Source organism: Podarcis muralis, chromosome 5, assembly GCF_964188315.1.
Source record: "Podarcis muralis chromosome 5, rPodMur119.hap1.1, whole genome shotgun sequence".
Taxonomy (NCBI): Eukaryota; Metazoa; Chordata; class Lepidosauria; order Squamata; family Lacertidae; genus Podarcis; species Podarcis muralis.
Window position 1 is genome coordinate 75976152 of NC_135659.1, and position 20139 is coordinate 75996290.

A 20139-nucleotide genomic window follows, 5' to 3' on the forward strand; every position below is an offset into this window, starting at 1 on the left:
AGGAATACATGGTTCTGCAGTTTGTACTTGCAAAAAGTGGCTGGCGTGCAAAGAAAAAAGAGAGAGAGCTGGCCTGATTCACGAGCTCCACAGGTAGCCAATTGGGGTGACAATTTCTTCTTCTTCTTGAATTTTTATTTTCCACTATATTAACTGTAACAGCTATTTACAACTATATCGAAAGGAAAAAAAAGGTAAACACAGCACCAGCTGACATTAAAAGAATATTATATCAATTCTAATTTAAACACACATGTCAAATTGGTATCTAAACAAGAGTGATTATTATAAGTGGTATGCTTGAACATGGAAAAGTCTAGTGTCCTTTCCACTAGGCAATTTGAGTCTCATAAATGCTTGCAAAGTCCACTTTTGTTGTACATCCATTAGTCTCCGCAGCACAGAAATATAATTTAAGGGTGTGTGAACATCTGCAAATAGGAAGAATTTCTTCAAAACCAAGTCAATGCAGATAATAATATCTAACCAGAAATAATACACCATAGGACCAGTGTTCGAAACTCCCATTGTTCTAGGCACATTTTGCAACAGGGAATTTCATTAGTGCGAGCAGTTTCTGAGCTCTGGGCACAGTACTGTGCCTAAGATTTCAGATTAAAACTGCAGTGTGGAAGGAAAGGAGGACCCTTTTCTGTCTCCCCACTTCTAGCTACTATCTGAAAACTGGAGAAGAGACCCTCTTTAAAATATATGGGGGGAGGGCAGGGGAAGGACTAGACCATGTGAAAAAATGAACATAATATTTTAGCTGGAGTTCATTCACTTTCAGCTTTGTATTCTTGTCATTTTTTAAAAAAGTGCCTAAACATTCTGTTGTTGTGCCCATAACCTAGGTTTGAGGTGCCATTTAGCTCCTAGCTTTCATATCTCAGTTTCTAACACTCCACAGGACTAAAATCATAATGCTCAAATCTTATGCCTCAAAGGAGCGTTGCCAATGTTACACCGCCAGCTTCTATGTAAAATAGCCAATTCCTTCCCATAAAGGTGCTGTGTAGTCTAAGCTACCTGAAACATCATTTTTTTGTTGAATCAAGCTCAATTTTAAATCTAATGAAACACTACATATAGCTACTAAAGCAATTTTTCATTAATTTGGCTCAACAGGACACTCTTAACTCACTATTCCAGTGGTTTCCAGTTTGTGGTCTGTGGACTCCAGGGGGTCCACATGACCCACCCAGAGGATCCGTGGCACCATTCACACTGCAAAAACTATCACAGAGATATCAAAACTTTCAAAAGTGCATGGCTTGGCTTCTGAAACACAGGGGCAGTACTTAACTAATTGGCCGCCACTACTCTATTTCGTTCATCTCTATGATCCTGAACATCTAATTTACAACATTCCAATAAAAAATTATAAACAACTATTACAAATTTAGCTTTCTGTGATGAGATTTATACTTTAGACCAGTTAATAGGATCAGATGGAGATTTTTTTGCAATTTCAAACTTGGGATGACAGCTTTAATAGTTTTCTTGGGGGGGGGGGGAGTTGTAGTTCCACACTGCTTTGTCACAGAGGTGCTTTATCACGAAATGGGTGCAAACTTCCACTTATTTTCCTTTTTCCTATTTGAAAAATCCTACTTCTGCTTCTGATCCTCTATCACTACTCAAAGGGCATTTGTGAAGGAAAACATGGTAGCAGCAGAAGTTAAGCAAAAAAAGGGGTGGGTGGGAAAGAACTTCTGCCATCAAAACATTTTTTAAAACAGTTTAAAAAATCAAAAAGGAAGCCACCAACACCACGGCCATTGTAAGCACCTCCCCCACCCCCCAAAAAACCTCTGTTCAAAACATTTCATCCCAACTCCTCTGAAACCACATTTCTATTGTCTGTTCATCCCAAATGGTTCCTTCCAAGTCAGGCGAATCCCCAAACAGGGTGAAAGTAGCCCGAGCCTTCTTACTAAGCAATAAATACATGAGCCTTAAATTTCAGGGGAATTTCAGACCTACATTTACAATACTTGATGCAATTGATGTTGTTCTCTCAATGCTAACTTGTACAGTAATCTGTTTATTTGTACATCCTAAGTAATTTCTGGAAACACAAAGAAAATGCCTTCACCACCATTCATGCTCCCTAGGCTTAGATGAGAACAGATAATAATAATTCATGATGTGTACACAGTCAGATTCTAAAGCTGTTCCTTTAACAAGTCTGCATACTTCCTTGTAAGCAAAAATTAATGCATCAAAAATATAGTAATAATTTTATCGCATTGCTTCTGGAATAATAATAATAATAATGCTATTTCTAACAGCTGTTGACAACCAATGCAGCCTGATCAAAAAGACAAAGATAAATGTAATGTCTCAGAGATGCACAAGCTGTTTGATTTGAAACACACCGTTTTTCAGGGCTGTATACTGTACTAAAAATTTATCGAGTATGGAAAGAACTCCATCCCATTCTGGTTTAATGTGGACACTGTTACAAGGTGACAGACTGTGCCAGATATGCAAATCAATGAAACAGACCACTGGAGGTAAAAATCCCATAATAGGCTGCCCTTGCTTCTTCAGAAAGTGGTGAATTATGAGCCTCGTGAGGTCAATTCAAGGGTGCCTGCTATCATGGTGCTCAAATCAAGATCTTCAAAGCAGTGGCGTAGGAAGGGGGGTGCGGTGGGTGTGGGGTGCCCTGGGTGTCATCACTGAGGGGGGTGACCACGGGGCCTGGCCGGCAGTGCACCCGAGCCACACATCTCTCCTGGGGAGTGATGGCTCGGGCACCTGCAGGCTCTGCGCTGCCCGAAATGGCAATGTGGGGCTTGCGGACTCCATAGAGGTTCCATGCAATGTGCTCTGCCCTCACTTCCCCCGCTGCTGGGTGCAGGGCATATGTGCTGCCCCGGGCGCCCGAGCAATTAGATATGCCACTGCCTCAAAGCCAGGCACCAGTTTCCCTGCTTTGCTTACCACTAGGACTGTTGATCAAACAAAGTAACTACTAAGAGAGACAAGAGAGTTGGTTGATTACAACCCTCTGAACTTGTGAATGATGTGATCCAGGAGAGCCAGTTCCACGACGCAGGCTGCTTTATGGGTCTACGACCTGCTGCTGCACTCCCTGAGTCTGGCCCACATGTTAGAGAATGAAGTCGCATATGGCCCCACTTCACTTCTGGGCCATTTCCCTGCTTGGTGTGGAGTGTCTCCTAGTTTGTTCCTCAGCTTGTCCTGACACACTGCATCCTGCCAGATTGAGGTGGATAGCCATGTATTCTGCCATGCATTCTTCTGCATTTGGATTTGGTTTCAGTGTGCACTACTTACCGGCAGATCAATATAGTTGAATGTTAACAATACCTTACTGTTCTAAGCAGAAAAACTTAAACAAATGGCATATGGAGTCTAACTGACCCTGTTAATATGCATATAGCATAATTATAACAGTTGCGCAATTATAACAGTGCAATAACTATTAGTTGTGAATTGCCAGAAACCTTGCAACCCTAACACATGCTGGAAGCTGCCTGATCAGTCTATGCATAATATCAACATTTTGCAACTGTGTGTAAGACAGACAAAACAATCACATAAAACATGGCTGTAATTTGATATTATTTCACAGAAATGACATATTTCCCTTTTCTTAATGTTAACCATATCAGGCCCTACAAGTTCCAAGGCTGGATGTTGATGGCTGGGGCAAGGTGGCTTTGTATTTAGACTCAACCCCAGGATATGGTCAACTCTAGATCTAGGTCTACTAGGGAGAGATGTCTTTTGTCTGTTCACATTATTATTGCCACTGTTTTATTTATTGAATTCCTATACTGTCCTTATCTGAACATAGCATAAAAAGACATGATGAAAATACAAAATAAAACAAACACAAGCACAAACCAATAACCCCACTCCCACAAAGACATTTAAAAGCCCATAGATTGTTTAATCAGCCAAAGGCCTGATTACAGATGAACATTTTCATCTGGCGCCAAAATATATGTAATGAGGGCGTCAGGCAAGCCTCCCTAGGGAGAGCATCCCACAAATGGGAAGTCACCACAGAAAAGGCCCATTCTCATGTTGCCACCCTCTGGACCTCTCATGGAGGGGGAAACACAAAGAAGGACTTCAGATGATCATCACAGGATCCATGTCAATTCAGACGGGGAGAAGTGATTTTTGGTTAATCATAAATGGTTCAGCTTCCAAACAATCTAGGTGCTTTAGCAGGTAACTGACACATATTTGGAAAAATGAAAACAGAAAAACACAATTCAATCATGCTTTTAAAAGTGTATGTGGAAAGAACTTTCTTTATTTTTGCCCCGAATCTTCCAAAATTCAGCTTCATTTGGATGCATTTGAGTTCTAGTGTTATGAGAGAAACTTTTCTCTATCTACTTCCTCCACACAGTGCATAATTCTACAAACTTCTAACCTGTCACCTCTTAGCTTTTCTCTAAATTAAAGCATTTCCTCATAGGGGGGCTGCTCCAATCCCTTGATTATTCCACTTGCCCTTTTCTAAACCTTTTCCAATTCCACAACTGTACCAACAGTATTCCAACTGTGATTGTACCATAGATTTGCATAATGGCATTAAGATATCCACAGTAAGTTTTGTAGATAGTGACTGTGCCACTTCTGCACTGTGTACTGAACTGAGCAGATTGTTAGTATTTTTTTTTAAAAAAGTCTAGTGGTAGCGGAACGGAAAAGTTAATAGCCAGCATTACTGAAGGTCATTTTGGTAAAACTGCTCATAAACAGGAAATGCAGTGTTGGTTTTGTATTCACAGGGCATCCTTACAAAATGATATCAATGTAATTACGCCAATCAAGTTAGCCCTGTTTAGGCCTCCACTGCAGCTAATTAGTTAATGCCTATGACACACTTTGAACATATAAAATGTGAAGATTTGCTGGTGCTATAAAAAGTGATTGGCAAGTCTTCTCCGGGGTACTTGGAATGCTAAGTGCATCTTGACTTCTCTTGTAAAAAAATCTATTTCTGTCTGGTTGTCCACAAGAGAGGGTTTTTATTTGTTGCATTATAGAGGCTTGCTTTTGAAAACAGGCCCATGGGCACATTGGGATCAGTAAGAGTGAACTAAGACACATTCTGTGGGACCCGGAACCAAACCGGTTAGCATCCAAGGCCATGCATTGCTAAAGAAAATGAACCTAGGTAAAAGTACTGAAGAGGAATAAGTAGGAAACACATTCCCATGTTTTTATGTATGCAGCACCAAACTTTTTTATTTGTCCCCCCCCCCCCAAGTCTAAATTTATCCTCTGTAGATTGCACATGTGTCAGTAGTATGGGCTATAAAAAGGTTGGGTTTGTTTGTTTGTTTTTTACACCACTACGAGAAAGCAGAGGAAGCCAATTTTCTACAGATACACACTACTCATTTTCATTAATACAACCTGTCTGACTGAAGGTAAAATATAACACTTGCAGACACCAAATACACAAATAGCTTCAGGAGTCTTGAAACAACAGGATTACTTCACCAGGTAAAACAGAGACAATGGGCTGGATATTTTTGAATCGTTAAGTGGGTTATAAATGCTCTTGAATAATAAATAAATAAATCCAGTAAAACAAATGCCTGGCTATTGGTTTGTTCTTGTTCTTGTTATATTACGTATGTTGTATTCTCATTTTGTATTTTTACGTTGTGAATTGCCCTGTGATTTTCAGATGAAGGGTGGCATACTAATTAATTAATTAATTAATTAATTAATACATGCAAATGTTTTACCAACCTCTCTCCCATCCCTAAACCTGATGCATGATATAGAAGCTCTAAAGCCATGCCAAAAATAAGCAAACAAGATTCTTCTAAGACCACCCCCTTTTACAAGAGTGCCAACTAACCCACCTACATGTAATCGGCCCTTGGCTGCAATATAGCATCAAAGGTCATATCAGCATCATATGTTTACTGCACCGTTTTACTACTTCAGTGGTCATACATGCCCACAAAGAATCCTGGGAATTGTAGTTTACTAAGGGCGCTGAGAGTTGTTAGAGATCAATTACCCACACCTCTTCCTTTTACGTGCTAAGAGTCCCATGACCTATCTTGTTCTCTAGCTTCCAGCTCCCCAGTCCCTGGATTTCTTCACTGAGCCATTTCTGAGATTGCAAGTCCATGTTTTAAAATAAGGCTGTGAGTATCTCACAGTGAACAGAGGGGTAATGATTGAACGTTCACACAAATCAGCTGGGACAAAGTGCAAGAGAATGAACTAAAGTTCCATTAGCCTCCCAGAACTAGTTTTACAAATGTCATTAATAGAACATTCATTCAAAAGGAAGGTAAGTGGAGAGGAAATCAATATTTGCTTCTTAATCTTCTAATTAAGTTGTTGCTTGTTTCCAATCCTGAGAAACCCATTATAAAAACCATTTGTTTGTAATGATCTAAAACAAAGTGTCTCCCCCTACCCCCAAAATTGGCTGGAAACAGAAATAGTTTAAATTGTTCTTGATTTTTTGATTTATTTATTTTTTGGTTATTCAACAAATAAAAAGGGGGGAAATGCAGTAATTAGTGTCCATCAAGTGTCCTGGAACTAAAATACCCCTCACTGTAAGCCACTGATACAAGCTCATTATATCTGAGAACAAGGATTTCAAAGGAACTCAGAAAGCCCATAATTTAACTGGATTATACACTGTATGACACCCATGGTTCAGCTGCTTAAGAACATGTCTTTAAAGCATAGAATCATAGAATTGTAATGTTGGAAGGGATCCCAAGCGTAATCTAGTCCAACCCACTGCAATACAGGAATCTCAACTACGGCACCCATGAAAGTTGGCCGTCCAATCACTGCTTAAAAACCTCCAAGGAAGGAGAGTCCACAGCCTACCTAGGGCATCCATTCCATTGCCAAACAGCTCTTGGTTTGGTTTCCAGACCCTTTATTATCTTGGCCACCCTCCTCTGCACTTGTTCCTCCTCTGCACTTGTGGACACAATATTCCAGGTGTGGTCTGACCAAGGAAGAATAGAGTGGTACTATTACTTCCCTTGATCTGGACATTCCCTGTTGATTTTTTTTGCTGCTGCTGCATCACACTGTTGACTCATTTTAAGATTGTGGTCTACTAAGATCCCAAGATCCTTTCCACATATGGTACTGAAAGCCAGGTGTCACCCATCTTATATTTATGCAGCTGGGTCTTCCTGCCTAAGCGTGAAATTGTCCTTACTGAAATTCATTTTTGTTCATTTGGGCCCAGTTCTCCACTCTGTTAAGGTCATTTTTAACCTATATTCTGTTTTCTGCAGCACTAGTTACCCCTCTGAGTTTGGTGTCATCTGCAAATTTGATGATCATTCCCTCAATTCCCTCTTCCAAGTCATTTATAAAGGTACTGAACAACAATACGTGCAGGATAGAACCCTGTGGCACCCCACTTGTCACTTTTATCCAGGGTGATGAGGAACCATTATTGAGCAGTCTTTGGGTTGGGCCAGGCAACCAGCTACAAATACACCTAATAGTACCCTGGCATGAGAAGTAGAGACGTCACCTTGCCAACAAAGGTCCGTATAGTTAAAGCCATGGTTTTCCCAGTAGTGATGTATGGAAGTGAGAGCTGGACCATAAAGAAGGCTGATCGCCGAAGAATTGATGCTTTTGAATTATGGTGCTGGAGGAGACTCTTGAGAGTCCCATGGACTGCAAGAAGATCAAACGCATCCATTCTTAAGGAAATCAGCCCTGAGTGCTCACTGGAAGGACAGATCGTGAAGCTGAGGCTCCAGTACTTTGGCCACCTCATGAGAAGAGAAGCCTCCCTGGAGAAGACACTGATGCTGGGAAAGATGGATGGATGGCACAAGGAGAAGGGGGCGACAGAGGACGAGATGGTTGGATAGTGTTTTCGAGGTTACGAACATGAGTTTGACCAAACTGCGGGAGGTAGTGGAGGACAGAGGTGCCTGGCGTGCTCTGGTCCATGGGGTCATGAAGAGTCGGACACGACTAAACGACTAAACGACAACAACAACAACATGGCTTGTTTTGAGAAACCCATTCTGGGTCTTAATAATCACAGCATTAAACAGCGATTGACTGTTTAATTATCTATTCTTAGACCTTTCCTAGTATTGACATCAAGCTCACTGGTTGGTAGTTGCCTAAATATTCTTTCCCCCACTTTTTGAAGATGAGCACATTTTCCCAACTCCAGTCTGCAGGGACCTCACCTATTCTCCAATAATTCTCCAAGATCATAGGTGAAGATTACATCCGCAAGCTCCTTTACTACCCTTGGGTACTAAATGTTTACATTAAACATTTACTAAACCTACGGCTGTTTTTTCGCAGTTCCTGTGAAAAAGAAGAAACCTTCTAGTTTCTTATCAGTGTGAACTTGATTTCGTGGGAGTGAGCCAGGCAATTATCCTTCACCCAAACAGATGCTTTCCAAGGAAGAATATCTGAATGGCCCTTGAATCTATTTAGAGCAGGGCTATATAATATTGGATGGCATGCAGATAGATTCATTACTAAATTGACAACTAGTCGAAGGGTTATGCTAATGAGACTGAAGATTCCTGGCAGAATTGATTTTTATTGCATTTCATATTTTGCATACACCTGACAAGTTCATTCGTTAATCAAAGGCAGAACAAGGAGAATGCCCAAGAAGAGCCAAACTGAAGGAGAAAGCAGTTCACTTGTGTGTGTTTAAATGCATAACTGGTATTCCATTGTTCTGGATCTCATGGAAAGCCAGGGTTGTGTAATAATTAGAGCAGGGTTTCCAAACTTGGTTCTCCAGCTGTTTTGGGACTACAACTCTCATGATCCCTAGCTAGCAGGGCCAGTGGGATGATGGGAATTGTAGGCCAAAAACAGCTGGAGACCCAAGTTTGGAAACCCTGGATTAAAGAGTCAAATTGGGACCTGGGGTGAGAGGCAGAATTCTAATCTCCACTCACCCATAATAGTTTACTGGATGAACTTGGGCCAGCCTGTGTCTGTCAGCCTCACAGGGCTGTTGTAAGGATAAAATGGGGAGAGGGGAACCATTAACACCATCTCATAATGCTTAGGGGAAAGGTGACATGCCAATTTAATGATTAAAAATTAAACAAAATGGAACCACTTTCTAGATCAGTTGTGATCAACTTTTTTGTTTCCGTGGCAGTAATGTGAAGTTTTCTGCTCTTTGCGTCAGCAGAAGTGTGTAAGATACTCAAGCATGTGTGATGAGCAAAAGTGAGCCCAGCTGATGGGCAAAATTACCGTAGTTGTGAACTATGCAGGGCTTTTATTACACACTATTTAAAATACTTAATGGTGTAACTTGACAAATGGAATCACTAAATAACTTTAAAAGAAAAAAGAAAAAGCTTGGCCAAAGTTGTAAAGGCATAACACTTAACAATTTACCTTATGAATTCAGACACAGTGCCAATTTTCTACATTTTTATGTATCACCCTCTACAACCATTATTGCTTTGCAGAATAGATTTTTTTCTTCTTCAAGAAATGAAAACATAAATCTATGTCTGGTTTCCTGCATAAAGGTTCATTGCATATAAGCTGCCAGGAACCAATATTTGACATTTTTAAAAAATAAATAAATAAAAAGTTCCATAAGGGTACAAATTGCCAAAGGCAAGGAGGAAGATCTGAAGAGAAAGTAACTGTTTGGTAACTTAGATCCAGGACATACTCCTGATCTATCATCTTATATCTATAAGTATGGGAACCCCCCAGGGAGAGTAGAGGAATAGGATTTCCTATTGTACAAATGGAAGTCCTGACAGTAATGGGACAAATTCATTGTGGGTAGGAAATTTCCTCTTATTGGTGGCTATTTTGCCCTAACCATCTTTGGAGCAATTCCCCCCATTGCAATTACTATCATGCTTATCTTCAGTTTGCTTACATACTATCAGAGGAGTCTATCTTTCAAAACTGCAAAAATCACACAGCTGTACAAGCCACTGAGGACTGACTCTCTCTCTCTCTCTCTCTCTCTCTCTCTCTCTCTCTCTCTCTCTCTGACACACACACACACACACACACACACACACACACTAAATCAGGCACTTGAACACTTTTTATGAGGCTGTGTGCACTAGCACACTCAGTCTGAAAAAGACACCAACAGTGATAGTTATCATATTTATCACTTATCGTACGAACCAGCTGTCTAATGTCCACCAGTGAGTAGGTTGGCATTATGTAGCAATGCATGAAATTGTGATATCTTGATACTGGGGAAAGAAAACAAGTTCTGTGAAACTAATCATATGTCATGCTTAAACTCAGGCTTGAGTGCAGGGGTTAGCCAAAAAAAAAATAACAGTAATTTATTTAGAGGAGTGTTTCTTTTTTAAAAAAATACAATGGGGAATGGCGAGGATTTCAGGGAATGAAGTCAAGAATGCACAGGTAATATCAGCACAGCCTTAATGGTACTCTCATTAAGGGAGGTAATTATTACTTACATAGCAACATGACTGCACATGCACACTCCAGAATAGCATAAAACAAGAGAGCACTGCTAGAATATAAGCATCTAGCCATGAGATATCACCCATGAACTAACAATGAAAAGGCGGCTAGTATAAATTTCCCTTCAAGTATGCCTTGCAACCTGATCTGGCAGTCTTTCTGCAGCTAGAAGTGTTTTGGATATGGCATGCCAACAGCCATGATAGAACAATGTCAGAAAGTGTGATATTGTAGCAGCGACATCCGCAGTGGCATTTTGCTGCTATCACAGGCAGTTGTGTCAGCAGAGATATTTAGAACTGGAGTGACAAGAAATTTTCTCTTTCTCTGTTTCAACAAAGCAAACTAACATCTTGATTATTACCATTTCTAAAGCTCAGGGGAGGTCATGATTTCACACAGTTTTGCAGATCAAACCAATCTCTAAAAGGAAACTGCACTCAAACCTCACATCCTTTAAGAAATTAACTTTTCCTGTCCTCCAAAAGGCAATACTGGTATTAGCAAAGAAATATAATTAACAATTAATGAGTTTCGCACCAGTTAAAATGGGAAACCCCCATTTTGCAAAAGTCAACTTGAATGAAATTCTTTGTCACTTTAGTGGATGCTGAATGGTTCTCACTGTGGCAGTGAGCATCAGTTTGGTTTATTAAAGCAGAAATATCTTCAGTAAAGTCAATGGCAGCCCTATCAGAAAAGGGGGGTGCCAGAGAAAAGTGATATAGTAAAATAATATAGTAAAATAATAGGTGATATGCACCACATTTAATTAAATTAAAGTTGGCTGTCTCTCAAAATCAAGTCAAAGGCATGTCAAACATTGGTTACACATTAGAGACTTAATCCGAGTGTCATCATTTATTTCAGACACAAATCTCTCTAAATACATGGGGGGGGGGGTGCAAAAATTAGGAAATGTGACCATGGTTTGTTGACATCCAGAACTCTAAAATGGATTGAGAATATCCTGGGTTTCTCAGAGCCAAATTAATATACAATGAAATTAATGAAATCATCCCCACAACCATCACATATGTAGATCAAAGACTACCTGGAAATATTTGTCATTATGTTCTCTGGCGCAGCCTGTATGGTGACCCAGGGGAAAGCTATATTAGAAAACTTTCATCTCCTTCATTAATGCCAGTGATCCTTATTAGATTGTTTATATGTTGTCTAACAGTGACAAGTTTGTTACTTATCATGCAGTGAATATTGCTGTGGCAACACAGAAATTGAGAGTGTGCTTTGTAGAAACTAATGTAGATAATTGTATCAACCTTTAATCTTGTTTTACTCTGTCAGATGTTACTATTAAAAACAGTAATCAGATGTAATGCAGGTTTGGTTTTGTACTAAAATGTGAACCGAGTTTTCTAAACACCTAGCTGGTTGAACAATACAATTTATTTATGTGCTTTATTTAAGCAATTGTTACCCTACCTAGCTACTCAAAGCAGTTTGCATTAACCATTAAAAACAATAACGCAAATCTGCATACATTGCAAAGCTAGCAAACCACTTGAAGAGCCGATAAAACCAAGCCACAATTTTACTCAAAAAGGAGAAACTTCCATTACAATTAGATAAAACTATTAAGAAATAGGAAACAGAAAGCCAGCTCTTAAAGTCAAAGGTTAAGTTTAATTCTCTGATGTCGAAAAGTCATCATGAAGGGGGCTAAATGTTTCTCATGGGGAAAACAAATTCCGAAGCCTGCGTGCAGCCACTGAAAATCCCCTTTTTGTCTCATCATTAACTGTGCCTCAGATATTGACAAAACCAAAAAAGGTTGATATGAAAGGAGGCAGACAACTGAGATACCTTGACCCTAAGCCATATATGACTTTAAAACCAACAGTTATCATTGCTCCTAGAAGATTTGACTGACAATAGGCAGGTGATTAGCCTTTACATTTTGAATCCAAATTGGTACATGAAAGTGGGGGAAATGGGATTCAAAACCAACATACTCTGGGCAATGACAAATGTTACTAAGTACTGGTAACAACCAAAGCTAAACACACCCATATCAGCCAACATCAGCCCGTATCGCACTTTTGGAAGTTCTCACCCCGAGATAAATAATTTTGTTCAGAGGCTTTCTTACCCAGCATGCTTTTTACTCACCAGTTGGGACAGCAGGATCCATTGTTGGTTTCTCCCAGGTATTAATCTGCTCCCAAGTAAATCCATTGGTCCCCAGAGCCACACTATAACCACAGTTACTGTAGTGTTCATCAAACGAACAACCACCTAAGGAGAAAAGAGATGAATAAATACTTTTGTCTTAATTACTTCTGTCTCGTTATGTTACTCCATTTAAATCAGTGCCTTTTATATATATAAAAAAAAAACTTGCAGGGGGAAAATAAAATGAATTTCTGGAACATTAAATTGTTTCCACTGCCCTGGGGGTATATAGCAAAGATTTCTGAGTCTTAAATGTATACTTGGAACATATGGCTTGCCTTTTTAAAAAACTTAATAAGCAATTGTTTCTTAGGTCACTTTTCCTAGTCACAGCTTTAAATCTTCACAATATAGATAGTAGTGTCATATGCCACACATTAATCTGAAGATTTGTGCTCATATCTCAGTTAATGGTCCCTGAGGCATTGTGCAGTAAAACCTAATGTTCATAAAAGATCACGCAGAGGGGAAGGAGACAACTTCATATTTGAATAAGCAGCACATTAAAGTTTGGTGCTCCCTTGCCACTTTGGTTTCCCTTTGAAAGTGCAAAAAAGAGTGTTGCAGTTACAAGTCTTCCCAGTTTTATGTGCCTTTCTATTCTAGTTTTTGTGCACTAAGGTCCAGATTTATTTTTAGTAGCATTAGCAAAGGGCTACTTTAATCCCCCCCCCCCCATTCCAGGTGAGTTTTGCATTAAAACAAAAAGAAATCTCTTCTGGCATTGATATTGCCACATGCTTATATATGAATATGAACTTACAAGTTTTTCATAAACAACTGATAATAAAGCATTCTAGATCTGTTAAAAACAAAGTTCTGCCCCCCTTCAGTTCAGTTTAATAGGGAATCTAAAACTTCTATGACTTCCCCCCCTTTCACAGAAGTGTATGAAATTTGCAGGCGCAGCAGCCCTTCTAGAGCAAATTATGTTTTACAATATGTCACCAGGAAAGGAGAGATGATTATAGTGGACAGCATACCCGGCCCATGAGTAGTTGATGTCACCAGTACCCATGCAGACTGCTTTTGCTCCACACTAGGTTTCATGGCATGTGTGGAAGAAATGCATGCTTGCTTGAGCTGGTTAATGATAGAAGACCTGGAACTTTCAGTCTCTACCGAAAAGGGATGCTTTACACAGCACAAGCTTCTGCTTGTCATCTTAGAGAATGTTCCTCACTAGGGCAACAGTAGCCAATGTTGTTAGACTCCAGCTCCCATCAGCCCTACCGATTATGGACAGGAGTGGTTGTCCCACAGAATCTGCATGGTACCACATTGCCCACATGCAACCTGGAATCACATAGTCACTATTAAACCTGCTTAGCATTCAGGAGAAAAAGTCATAAATGAATGTATCCAGTATTCAGTGTAAGCTATCCCTTTCCTAATTCTCCTACGGAAACTGGAGTTTATTCATCTGTCATGCTAGGTATGACATATTTTGTTTCCTCCTCCAGTCAAGTTGGAATTCTGTTCACCCATTGGAATTGAGGAAATTCTTAAAGCAAATTAGCAGGGTTGAAAACACCCCGACTTGCTCTGCAAGCGAAACACCCAAGTAAGACTGCAGGATGCCAACCAAAAGAGCTATAGGGATGCTATTTGACTTCTATTCCTCCCTATAAGCCAGATTCTCCATGTATGTACCCTGATAAATTCAGTGTAACTAAACTGGAGTGGTTCAGTGTTAGGCAAGACAGGGTAGGCACAAGGGTTCAGTGTCTTTCTGTCCAGTATTCACCATCTGCTTCATCTTAAAAACATTGCAAGGAAAATAAAAACACAAATGCCTGATGATGACTTACTCAAACAGTCACTATCTGGCCCCCATCCCGTATTCTTCTTCTAACTACTGGGGGGGGGGGGGGACTAGTTCCTGCTTTCACTTCTCCTTACGAAGATTGCCCAAAGCTAAATTAATTAAGCACTCTAGATGACTTCCAAATATAGATAGGTAATTAAGCATCTTTATGCATGGCTACTTTTGTGGGCTGATTTTTAAGAGTTGTAACCAAATTTCAGCGAAAGCAAAATGTCAAGATCATTTTGGGGGAATGCTTCTTGAATAACATACCTGACTTCTTTGGAAGAAAGCAAAAAGAGAATTTTGATATGATTCATGAAGGATAAGCCACATGAATGCTTTTCATTGACCCATGCACCCCACTGCATCAAATGAGGATGTTCTGTGTGGCTTCTGCTGATAGGCCACTGGGCAAAGCAGTCAAACAATTGCTTCACCACATCTAGAGTAACCCCTGAAAAAGCAACAGCAGGACCTGATCCTGCCTTTTTCCCCTAAGAGCTGATAGGGAGATGCGACAATAGATAAATAGATATTTAACAAAACAAATTCCTGCATGGCAGGGGGTTGGACTACAAGACCCTCGGGATTCCTTCTAATTCTATGCTTCTATGAAAATGTATAAAGTAACAAAACAAAACAAGCAATAATGGCTCCATAAATTGAAGGAAAATTGCAAGGATAATGAAACTGAAGGAAGCAATCAAAGATTATTTTATCAACAACAGTAGGGGAAGGTGAGGCAAAATGAGATTTCTCAAGACCAGATTAAAAAATGTTGTAATTGTCAGGAGCTGAGAACAGGAACGTCAGGGTTTTTTATGCAAAGAGGGCCCAACTGTCTCATACAGAAACTTTTGTGCCTTCCACGTAAATATGCAGAAACACATAAGCATTGTCCATTCTGCTCACAAAGTTCTAATGTACTATTAAAATAATTACTTGTCAAATGGATTTCTAAGAACCCGTTTCATACCAAGTCCCACCTTGAATATTCCCCCTAAGGCTGAGTTCTCTGGCTGAGTTCCCTGGGGTGTAAATTGTTTTAACAATGTAATTAAACACTTCTACAACGGGCCAATGTTTAATTGCTTGTCAATGTCACAATGTAAACCAAGTAAACAGAAATAACATAAAGGGCGTCATTATCTCATGAAGCAGACAGCTGCAAAGAATATGGAAGAACGTTCACATATTAATTGGGGCTAACAAGGAGTGACACTAGGATTTGGATTTTGGACACATTCAGAGGATTAACAGATTTTAAAAGAAATTAATAAAGAAGAATGTATTTTATGCACATACATGGAAAGACTCTCATCTTTCTCTAGAAGCTCAGACTATTGCAGGGAAAATGTCACTTCAAATAATTATTCAACGTATTTATTGCGATCACCATTATTAAGCTATCCTAAAGACCGGTAGATCAGAGGAGATCATGTTCTTTATGGCATTATTTATCATCTGCTGCTAAAATTACTTATGGCAGCATGAGTGCTCCTCAACAACATTATGGTTAAGATAATGCACAAGAACAAGGAAAAGAGCAAGTACACATGCATATAATTAGATGGCATCACTTTGCCGAATTTTGAGTGAAAACATGCTATCAGGGTTTTGGTAACACACTGGATGGTGCAATAAGCCATCCATCACTCCTGTTCCACTAGCCTAAGAGGTTTCTGCTTGTCAAATGGTACATTCATGTGTTGCAGCTGGACTTAGGTATAAGCCCCACCCCACCAAAAGCAACTCACAGGCTACCTACAATTTTGGACATTTATCATAGCTATTGGTTATCAGTGCAATTGGTTTCAAACAGGCATAGTACGAAAAATGTTAGAAGTCGATATACAGTCTTAAAAACAAAGTACAAACCTACCTAGGTAAAGGTAAAGGGACCCCTGACCATTAGGTCCAGTCGTGGCCGACTCTGGGGTTGCGGCGCTCATCTCGCTTTATTGGCCAAGGGAGCTGGTGTACAGCTTCTGGGTCATGTGGCCAGCATGACTAAACCGCTTCTGGTGAACCAGAGCAGCGCACGGAAACGCCGTTTACCTTCCCGCCGGAGCGGTACCCATTTATCTACTTGCACCTTGACGTGCTTTCAAACTGCTAGGTTGGCAGGAGCAGGGACCGAGCAACAGGAGTTCACCCCGTTGCGGGGATTCGAACTGCCAACCTTCTGATAGGCAAGTCCTAGGCTCTGTGGTTTAACCCACAGCGCCACCCGCGTCCCGCACAAACCTACCTACCAACCACTTAACTAACGGATGCATTTAGACATTTCAAATACCCCTAAGAAACATTTATAATATGAGCAGTTGGAGTGTTATTTTGGAAGGGAAGGAGGACAGGGGATATATTTCTTGCAGCAGACAAATAAAGTAGTTGAGAGTTGCTTGAAAATATAAAGAAAATGATACAGTTTACAGAAATGAATGAGAAAAGAAAAAGAGTCTTGTTGAATCAGAGCAAATATTCATCTAGTCCAACAGCCTGAATCCAACAATGATCAGCCCATGAGCAAGCATGAAGACCATGTCCCTTCCCTGTTGCTTCTCTGCCAGACACTGGCATTCAGAGGCACCTTGGCTGTCAACAGGGAGCTGCATCTATTCAGCCATGCTCTCCTTCAACCTGCTTCCAAAGGTGCTTTCAAGGGCACTCCTATGAAAATGCTTTCTATATCTCTATTGCCCAATCCTCTGGCACAGAGGCAATTTTAAGGGAAGGTACATAATTTTGTTCAAAGACCTTCATTTTCTCCCATGTGCCATGTTAAATTTCAACTTGTTGATAAGCTGCAGAATGTCACCTTCATCTGACTTACTTCTTTGGACACCCTTCCTGCGGGGAGGAAACAAAGCAACTCAGCCATGGGTTCCCACCCAACACTTTCCTGGGTGAATACTGATGCAAACAAAGAAGACATTCAGCTTCTCTGCATTCTTTGCACCCTCCTGTGGAAATCCTCTTATTAATCTGTCCCACATGAAGCCGAGACAAAGAACAAGTGACCTCCCAGCACGGAAAGAGAAACCCAAATAAACAAAGGCTCCCTTGACCCACAACAAGCTTGCAGTTGTGACTCATTACGGCAAAGGCTGAAATAACCCCTGTTTTACATTGTGCGCTGCTAACAATGCTGCTGTTCCTCTGAATGATCCTAATTAATTTTGAACAGACCTATCATCAGTTACTGAGTCTTGCCCCTGGATTAAATGTAAACCAGCCTTGCATAAATTGAGTGCTTTCTTTGAATCTATAATTGAATTTGCAGAAGTGTGCGCCAGGGGGGTGTTTAAATAAGTGCACAAATATGATAAAAAGGACTTCACGCCATTATATCTAATTCAGTAAGCAAAAATAATGGCAGGGCACGTATCAATTAGCTTTTGATTTATTTATTTTAACAAATCCAATTAGTAGAATGTTTTATAAAGTCATCCAATGTCAAAAACTCGTGGACTCTCTAAAGAAAGAGCACTGGAAAAGGAGAAGAAATTAAGCGAGGCTCATTGGGTAAACAGTACTACTTTTAAATTGTGCAGAGGAGGGGAAGGAGGGGAACGCTCTATTGTGCGAGAAGAAGTCCCTGCACTCATGGGATAACTTTGTTGGGTAGAAACCTAAACCTAGGTAGGGAACACCCTACCTAAGATTAAAAAGGATAGTTATGTCCAGGCTTCGTATCACCTCTGGAGATGCTGCAGATTGAAGCTGGAGCATCACAGCACTTTTTGGAGAGGAGATGACTACCTTCACAAAAACATTGAAAAACTTTCTGTGGCATTGCATTTTTGGAAAACTAAGAGGTACGACCAAGACCCCAGGGACTCTGCAGGAGGAACTCTGCAGAGGGCAAGCTCAAGCAGGCACTTGCTGTGTTAGTCCACAGCTGGAAAGGCAGGAAAGTACTTTAAAGACTAACCATTGAAATCCAATGACACATGAGATGAGACTGCTCATGCAAAGGGACTTCATGTCCTCCCCATGCCTCCCAAAATCTCCTCTGGAGAGCTCCTCTAAACCTTCCAGAGCAGATGTTAAGGACACACAGGGGAGGCACAAGTAAGAGGGGAAAGGACTCAATCTGATGCATGAGTGAAATTCTGTTTTGCTGATGCACAGATATGGCTGGATACAACCCTAACGGATTGACTATGGTTAAAGCTTTTATTGACTAAAATGAATTTTTTACACTGTGAATATTGGGTTATTGCACAACACTTCATCTATAAATTCATTTTCTAGCAGGACAGTAACTGCGCCAATATTCCTAATTTAGGGCTCAATTACTTCTACACACAAACCTTTATTCCCAGGCATCAATGTAACCATTATCTGTACCAGATCTTTCAGTAGAAAAGGGCTAAATCCAAGTTTGACAGTTTAGAACATGTTAAGAACTATCCATCCACATTGTAGAGGCTCTAGGTCTCTGATTACTAGCTAGTTTTGCCAGTGGAGCACATCTGATTTGCAGTGGGCCTAGAACAGGTAAGCACACTTGCCACTAGTACCACTTCCTACACCCATGGTCCTCTCTCTTCTGGCCATCTCTCCAAGCCCTTTCAGGAAAGGTAAGGACACCTACTAACAGGGATATAAGGATGAAATGGAGAAAAATGTGAACAGAACTAAGCATTTTTCCAGAAAGCAAGGACCCCCTGGCCTCTCTTTCCCTGAACTGCAATGCAACATCACACAATTAAGGAAGAAGGTCAAAGCAATACCAACGAGTGCAAATGTCTTGGAAAAAGATAATGGATATCTTTACAAGCCATTGCAGTAGCAATTAATAGAAGCAAAGATTTCCTGAAACCCTAAAATTTTATGACAAATTCAGATCAAGAGTAATTGAACAGTTGAATGATAAAGGTTCTGTTAGGTTAATGCTAAGCCCATTAATTATGATAGCTTTGCCTTAAATTATAATTTTAATTGGCACCACGAAGATCCTTTTAAGAATGAACCCTTTGCATAGCTGCTGTGTCCTAGCACCTTCACAAAACTGCATATTTGATTATATTTCTCCAAAGGGTGATTTAAATAGACTGTTCTGAGCTAAAAGAAAAAGTTTTAAATGGTTGTTCCATCAGAACCTAGATGTAATGATTTCATGTGCAATCCTCACCCCACCACTTCCGGGTGGGGCTTATCTGTAGCCCAGCCAAGCATGCCAACCAGGGCAAAAGGTGTGGGGCATCAGGGCCCGTACCATAAAGTGATGGCAGCATGGCCATTTCAGGATCTAACTCATCCCAGGCCGGCTCGACCCCTCCCATCCCAAAACACCGTTTAGGGATCTTCCAATGGTGAGATACCTGCAAGAGGCACTTCTATCTCCCTGCACTTTCAGCAGCCATAAGAGGATGCTGAATGCCAGCAGAGTGATGCTGGCATCACTCCTCAGGAAGAGCCTGACAGGGTCTGGCAAAGGACTGAAGCCACCCAAACCCCAATGAAAAAAAGGGGGGGGTTGGACTGCTCTGCTGTTGGCATTTCTGCAGCATGAGGTGGGAAAGTAGACTTTAATAAACCAAATAATAATAATAATAATAATAATAATAATAATAATAATAATAATAATATATTTATACCCCGCCCATCTGGATGGGTTTCCCCAGCCACTCTGGGCAGCTTCC

General features: G+C 40.4%; 1 protein-coding gene across 2 annotated transcripts in view; it reads right to left on the reverse strand.

The window, feature by feature from the left end:
* Positions 1 to 20139, reverse strand: part of PTPRT (protein tyrosine phosphatase receptor type T) — a 619644-nt gene that overhangs the window by 425949 nt on the left and 173556 nt on the right. For both annotated transcript variants that reach the window (XM_028734967.2, XM_028734972.2), the window contains exon 2: positions 12616 to 12741. In XM_028734967.2, coding sequence (XP_028590800.2) covers positions 12616 to 12741 — 126 coding nt within the window. The remainder of the gene's footprint in view (positions 1 to 12615; positions 12742 to 20139) is intronic.